This window comes from Arachis duranensis, chromosome 8 (genome assembly GCF_000817695.3).
Source record: "Arachis duranensis cultivar V14167 chromosome 8, aradu.V14167.gnm2.J7QH, whole genome shotgun sequence".
Lineage (NCBI taxonomy): Eukaryota > Viridiplantae > Streptophyta > Magnoliopsida > Fabales > Fabaceae > Arachis > Arachis duranensis.
The window spans coordinates 34,059,747-34,068,091 of NC_029779.3; the positions used below are offsets into that span (position 1 = coordinate 34,059,747).

The following is an 8,345-nucleotide window of genomic DNA, read 5'->3' on the forward strand; positions in this document are numbered from 1 at the left end:
GATAGGAAAATTTTGGGGGCCAATTTGGTTCATGGTGCTACCGTTGCTGAAGACTGTGTAGTTCACGTAATCAAGCCTAATTAAGCTGGTGTTCTTGGATAGTGGTTTCTTCCATGTGCAGCCATGATCGGAACACCGTTGTTTGGGTGAATCCGGTGGGACAAACACAAGAAGTGGTAGTGACACTCAAATCATCACTTGGAGTGATAAGTGGTACTTTCTAGGTTGGGCTTTCGATAAATGGTGGCATTGGAGTCCTTCGGTGGTAGCGGCAGGATGAAGAAGAAGAAAAAGAAGAAGAAAAAACAGGTATTTTGGTGAAGAAGGGTTGTTTGAGAAGGGTATTTTGGTCCAAAAAACGATTTTAAAATCAAGTTGAACTTTAGGGACGAATTCGAATGCAAAAAAAGGTTGGGAACGAATAAATTTTTTGGCCTAAATCATAGAGAGCAAATTCGTAATTAACCCTTATAATAATTATTTGAGGATAATAATATTATTATATTTTATTTTATGTTCATTCATTTAAACTAATAAATATAATTAACGAATAAATATATTTTTGTTATACCAGCCTAACAGGAATTTTATGGTCCGTAAACTTGATCCGCTGGAGACGTGGAATCCGATGGTAGAAGATGCCTTACGAGTAACGGAATTCTACTACATTTCGAGAATTGTGATGGTTAGAGGATATTATCCGTTACTATCTGCTCTCGTGGAAAGATGGAGGCCGGAGACTCACACCTTTGTATTACCCGTGCGTGAGGTTACCGTTACATTAGAGGATGTAGCACATATATTTGGCCTAACGATTGATGGAGAGGTTGTGAGAGGCTGGACAGATAGCAGTCATGACTTCTTGTAGAGTCAGAGCATTGTGATTTTCGGCAGGAAACCCGTTGTAAGTAGTTCCTCTAAATCTTATTTAAAGCTGGCATGGGTTCGCCGTATCAGAAACGCAGAGCCATATGATACTTTGGACTCTATTCAGAGATACGTCAGATACCAGATTTTTTGTTTGCTGGGTTTGACCCTATTCGCGGATAAGTCAATAGCCTATGCCCACGCAAAGTATCTACTACTTCTCTACGATTTTCAGTGGATCTACACTTACAGTTGGGGGAATCATGTCTCGCGCATCTTTATAAGGCATTGTGCCGTGCATTACGGTACGATTGCAAGGTGTTTGGGCATGAGAGAAAATACCGTGTATTATGCCCGTTCTGAGATAGCACCTTCCAGTGGCCAACGTACCAGTTGCTCGGATGTAACAATTCCTATTTTAATTGTGTATTCTATTGAAAATGCATATTTGATGACGACACATATTTTAGTTTTTTTAATGTTATGTGTTGCAGGTGGAGTCATTCCCCACGATCTACAGCGTGGTTATCGAAGACCACATCGATATTTAGGCAAAAAATAGACTACATGGAGGAGATTAATATTTTTGCTTTGTATGTGTTAATATCCAACATGATATTAAGTTTCTAATTTTCTAATAATACGTTGCAGTTTGTCTGGCGGTCGTACGAACCGTTGCTTTGTTATTGTCGTTCGAGTGTATTGAGTGGCACCCTGCGAATCGAGTGATGCGTCAGTTCGGGTATGCACAACCCACCCCGGAGCTAGCAAAAGTCTTTAGAGCAGAAGAGCATTGCATCACTCTTTGCGGAATGCAACTTCATGACTGAAAAAGTTTTACATGGGGGATGGATAGAGGAATGGAACAACCATTGCAATACTCCGTTTTGAGACCTGCACCCCCTTCTTACTTAGGACTTTAGATTGTCAGTTGATTACCATGATTAGTACGTGAGTTTGTTCAGAGTACTGTTGAGAATGTCGGAGCAAGTTCCTCAGCCACCACCACCTCAGGGATCAACTCAATATGCAGTGTTTGAACAATTTTCTTATTATCTCCCACAGCAACTAGACTATACTGAGCCCAGCCATCATAGCCATCAAATTCAGCACAATTGACACAGTCAGCCCAGCCGTCACAGTCAGCACAGTCGGCATAGTCAGTCTACTATCACAGGAAGATTTTGGACACCCTTCAACACTGAATTAATACACTCGACAAGGTTCGTCATCATGTGGCCGCATCGATATCCCTCGTCAAATGTCAGTACCCAGTTCCTAACTCCAATGGCATCGCACCACCGGGCATATGCCTCGCCTCGCTCTTGCAACCTCTTATAGTTGATGTTGTACTCTTTCACTGTCCTTGAATACCCTATGTTGATAATAAATTTTTGTAAGTGCGAGACTTTAAATGCCCTTAAGAAGTTGCTTCCGATGTGCCTAATACAAAACATTCACCATGCTCTTGGAGATTGTCAATCACCTCTGGAATGATATACTGATACTCGGATTGACTCATGTCGATCTGCGGTTATACCCACCCCGTCTCTTCTAACAACATGCCTTCGTAAATTACAGAGAAAAAAGTGTCACGCATCAGTGGTCTCCCCCTTCACGAGGACAAAAGCAATATGCACAATGTTCTAATTTCCATCTTGTGCAACAGCAACCAAAAGTGCACCTTTGTGTTTTTTTGTAAAGGTGTGTTCTGTCAACCTAAACCAGAGGCTTGTAGTGTTTGAACATTCTAATTCATGGATTAAAACTCCAAAATATGCGGCGAAGTATTCTGACACCGTCCGCCTCCTCACTCCCGTTATACAATGGTTGTGTTTCTATTTGGACAATTGAGCCACGTATCTTTTTAACCATGACCGAGAACCACCAAAGCAATGCTTGGTAAGAATCTTCCTGAACACCAAAAACTTTGGCTATGGATTTTTGCTTTGTCAACCAAGCCTTTTGGTAACTGATGGTGTAGTTGAACTTTGACTGGACTTCCGCAATTATAGATTTCACCTTCATAGACGAGTCGAGCTCAACCAATTGCCTTATAGCCTCAGCATCTGTGTTTGAGTCCAACTTTGAATGATCTTGTGAAATCATTCCCGTGTTGAAAGTGTGCCTACCATTGTATCTTTGTATTCAACAATCTTTTTTCCGTATCAAGCTGGCTCGGATAAGTCAGGCCCACCCACGACCGTACGAATTGCATTTGGCATAGAGCTTCTGTGGCTTGGGCTCATAGACATTGTAGTCAACTCCTTTAGTGATAGTGTAACTTCTAATTGCTGTGACAACCAAATTTCTAAAACTACATTCCATTCTAATCCTGAACTCCCCATCCTCATGATCAGCAGCACCTACACACACAAAAAAAATCGTCACTCATTAGTCCATCCAAAATATAAATTAAGGAAAACATATTATTTGTTATCACTGTTTATTCTTTCGTACACTTCAGTTCTATCATCTTCTAAATCTTAATCATGTTGAATCACATCTTCCTCTATATTTTCAAACTCAACATATAGCTTACTCTTTGGTTGTCGCACCTGAGTTTGTCAGTGAATATGGAACATATTCTGCATATTTGTTTCATCAATGGTCGGCATAATATCAAACTATATTATACCACCAAATACTATAAAGGGATTTCGGTACAGAATATTGCTCACTTTTCTCAATATATTGTTCTCCAAGCTTTGACAGAAACTGTTCTAAAGCTCTATAAACGTCATGGTGTATAGAACCACAAACGAAAATGGATTCTCACACACAAAACTCACACTCTTATGAGTATTTTGTATAATCTCACCATTGTGATACTCCACCAAATTTGAGGTACCCTCCATCATACCAGAAACACACTAAAACAACTCTCCTCTTTACAATGAAATTATACCGAACTTTTTCTTATACAGGGAGAGTACTCAACACGCAGACCACGTGTTACATCGCCAACGAATTAGAGTGGGACATGTATGCAACACGCCCTCCACGTGCTGAGTTAGCACGCCCTCCATGTGTTGCAGCTGCCCAACCTGACACGTCCACTAATATGCAAATATACCAAATGCCCTCATTTTCAATAAAAACACTAAAAGATTATAAAAAATAAGCCTCATTATCATGATATTACTCCTTCAAAATATTTAAATGGATAAAAAGAGATAATATAAATGGTTATATCTCTATTATTTCCTTTTAAACAATAGTCTTTTTGAGTTTGTTTGATTTTTTACATGGATCTTCTTTACTTTTTTTAATTTGTCTTATGCTATTTTTTTCTTCTTTTGGATTTACCAAGGATCAACTTCTAAATCTTTTGAATATAGAGCTCTAATACCATATCCTGATACCACTTGTCTCAAAACTTTAAACTGATAGAAGGAGATAACATGAATAGTTATGTATCTAATAATTATAAAATATTAAGTATAATTTAATGGATCAAATTTCATTAAATGAAAAATTTGTAAATTAAAAAATAAAAATTAAATTTTTAAATTAAAATAATAAATTTATATATTATAAAAATTATAAATTCAATAATAATTAATTTCTTAATTCATCACTTTATTAATCTTTTTATGAGTTTAATTTTGATGCATTGACAATGTAAAACGTTTTATACAGTCGTGTAATCACAACCGTTTCCTTGGATAACCATTCACGCAGTCAATGTAAAAGGTATTTATTTTTGTTAATATGACATTATATGATTAGATGCACGTAAAAAATAGTTTTACACTGACAGTGCATCAAAATTAAATTTATCTTTTCATTTGTAAAGTTCTAATATAATTATACCATACAGAACCAAGTTGGGTTGGTCTGATGGTTAGTTCACTAGTTCGCTTAAGTAAATATTAGGGATTCAAATATTGTTTTATGCATGTAATAAATCATTAGTCAACAAAAAATCATTATATAAAGCTCTAATTATAAATTAGTCCTTAACTTGCTAGATTGAGAAATACATTGGTTAACCAAAAAATTATACCATACTTAATTTTATCACTTCCTTAAAGATGAGAAACACTGCTTTTTTAAATGTTAAAACCATCACCATATACTTAATTTTTTTATTTTATATTATTTTAAAATAAATATTAAAGACAATGTCATGGCCTCTCCGTGTATGTGCACGATTCATTGATTCTCCTGCTTTTCCAAGATTTCAATCATGGCACTACATACCATGTCTTCTTTTTTAACATTATTTGCCTACGTAAAGATACAAAGCTCCTATCAAACTTAAGCTTACATCAATTAAGTAAGCACATGTCTTATTAAAATATTTGATACATTTATTTTTTTCTTTTCTCCTGCCTTTTTTGGTCCGTAAACAATTTCTAGGTTTGGTTTGAAAGGTACAAGAAAGTTTATAAGACTTGGTATAAGTTACAAAAGTTCCTCCTTGGAGGTAGGAGTTCTCTTCGCTTGTAAACTGTTTTTAATAAATAATCTATAATTATCTTCATAAGCGCTTGTTAAAACCTAGGAGTAAGTTTCCGCTTTCATGGTAAACAGTATCCAATATACCTAAACTTCAATAATAAATCAAAGATTTTAATTTTAATGTATTGATACCAACACGATAAAAATAGGCTGAGTCAAGCCAAATTTTAGTTTTAACGAGTCTGACTTATATTATAAATGGTAATTTTTATGGTGTCTTTTACTATGGTGTTTAAATTGTCTAACTTAATTTTAAAAATAAAAAATAAAATATTTAAAACAAAAAGTAAAATATTTAAAATTTATTAAATATTATCTATTTGTCTTTTTTGATAAATTAGACGTAATCTCAAAAGCACAATAGCTTTCACTATTATAAATAGATAGTTTAAGTTTAGACATATTATTTCTCATAAATTTTTTTCATACTTGAGTCTACCTTATTTAAAGTCTGACAAGCCAATGATTAAAAAAACATTTTGACGAGTTGGTCCAATGAGTTTTGTAGACTTTTTTTAAAGTTTATAATCTAATATTTTTAACTAATAGACTTTACAAAAAAATATATGTCTGATCTGTTTAATAAAATGAGTCGAGTCGAGTTAAGCTTAAAACGAGCCAAGTCACAAGTCCTATCAGGTAACCCGGCTCAATTTGTTTAATTATATTTGTTTTTTTTAGATAATATTCATGTAATTTTGTTGATGTATCAATATATCATTAGATATACATGTAAAACTATTTGATACTGATAATATATTAAAAATTAAAAATTAAATTTTAAAACAAAAATGTTTTTGGTTGGGACATGATCAAATGAACAAAGAAAAGAATTTTTGAAGCCCAGAAATAAAGACGTAGTAAGAAATGGGCCTGATCCGTCAACAAAAAGTTCCTTCGGGTTTCCGAACGATGTCATCGTACGTTTTACTTCCCTCAATGGCTCAATGGATTTCATCATATAACAACTATGATTATGATGAAGGTGAGAAACAGTTGCTGCGCCTGTACAGTGTATCTCCACCAAAATCCTACAAAGGGAAAAAGGTAGCTTTATCTTAAAAAAAAAACCGCACTGGCTACAATAATTAAAAATAAGAAAAAATATAGAGTATCAATATATTATCTGTCAATTTATTGTCAATAATAATTAATTATTATATTTTAAACACATGTATAAGGAGATATATCCAAAAAATATATATATAAAGACATTTTTATTAGACACAGGCATAAAAAAAGATATTTTTATTAGATACATCTATAAAAATACTTTTATTATACACAGTTATAAATAAAAGTTGACAGAAATTGACAAAAATATTATTACTAACGTAGCAAAATTGTAAAAGTAATAATTAGAAGTTATAATTCATCTTTCTAATATTTAAAAAAAATTAAAAATATAAATTAGGACTTTCAATTATCTTTTTAATGTGAATAATAAAACTATCAACAATATTAGCATACATATAAAAGACAACTTAATTATTATAATACAGATATTACATATTATATATTGATTATTTAATGAAAAATACTCTATAGTTAACAAAATTTATTATTTTTTGTTATTATATTTAACCATCAATTAATTTATTTAGTTTAATAATTCAACAATATATTTTTAATTCACATTTTTAAATATTTATTATTAATTGATAGCACAAAATGACTAATTTTCTAACATATCTCTTATTTTTTAATTAATTATTGTAATTATCTTTCTTGCTGTCTGTTTTTGTGTAGGAACAAAAAATAATTAAAAAAAATAAAAAAAAGGAAGGAGAGAAGGAGAGGAAGAGGATTGTACATTATTATTAGATTGAATAAATAGTCAAATTTATCTTTAAAATATTAATTATTTTTTAAATTGGTCATCAAAATTTATTTTTAATCAAATTTATCTTTTAAATATTTTAAATTAGTCGTATTCTTCTACTTTTGTTCCTGATGACATAAAAAATATCACTGACACATTAAATGATATTACAGCATATATCTAACCGTTATAATTAGTTATTAATATAATAAGTTTATGAAATTATATCAAATCAAATTTTATTTGAGGAGGATGTTAAGGTATTGATGAAATTCCTCAATTTAAAATTAATTTGATTTAATTTCATAAACTTATCATGTTTATAATCAATTAAAACTATCAAATATATATACTATAATATCATTTAACATGTCAGATTAACAAATTTTAATACGATCAACAAAAAATTAACATAACTAATTTAAAATCTTTAAAAAAAAATTTGATCATTTACTCTTGTTAAATTATTACCGCTTCCTTCATAGAGTACTAAATATGATTCTCAAATAGTGAAATCTCACATGGCGAAGCAATATATAGCATAGGAGATGAAGGGTTGCCCAACGAATTGTATAGCACGTGAGAGTAAACCCTGCCGCTACTATTTATGTATATATATTTGCCCTAATTATGATCTAGTCTTTCTTTAGAGCCCAAATTTTAGCACACATAATTGGATGTAGCTTTGCTTTTGCATGCGTTATGGTTTTGTTTAATTTCTCTTCTTTTCTATATATATATTATTGATCAAATATTTAATTCAACTAATTCGACTTGTTTTGATAGGAGTTTCACTACGAAAGTAGAAATCATTCTCTAAAAATAGTATGATCAAAACTTTAGTAGTCCCTCTTCCTCAGATAATTGAATTCTCCCTCCCCTCTCTTCAATTGTTATTATATATTTTCATATATCTCATCAGTATATCACTACCATAACTATCTGTAATAAATTTAAGCTTGAAAATTCGGGTTTAAATAAAATATATTGAAATCTAAAGTCTCAAGTTTCAATTTTTCAACTCTTGCGGCTGCTTTGAAGAATTCATTGAAGGGCTTATTTTAGGACAACAATATGATATTTTTATAATTATATACTTAAAATCAACTATTAAAATTAATTATTAGAATAAAATATATATTAAAATATAAAATATATATTAAAAATAAATAAAATTATACATATATTT

General features: G+C 31.7%; 1 protein-coding gene across 1 annotated transcript; it reads left to right on the plus strand.

Moving 5' to 3' along the window:
* The first annotated feature begins 240 nt into the window (after positions 1–240).
* LOC107462268 (protein MAIN-LIKE 1-like) lies at positions 241–1,697 on the plus strand. Its single transcript, XM_016080848.1, has 5 exons — positions 241–309; positions 575–826; positions 935–1,253; positions 1,362–1,418; positions 1,519–1,697. Exons 1-5 carry the CDS (start codon positions 241–243, stop codon positions 1,695–1,697), a joined length of 876 nt encoding a protein of 291 aa, XP_015936334.1.
* The last annotated feature ends 6,648 nt before the right edge of the window (positions 1,698–8,345 follow it).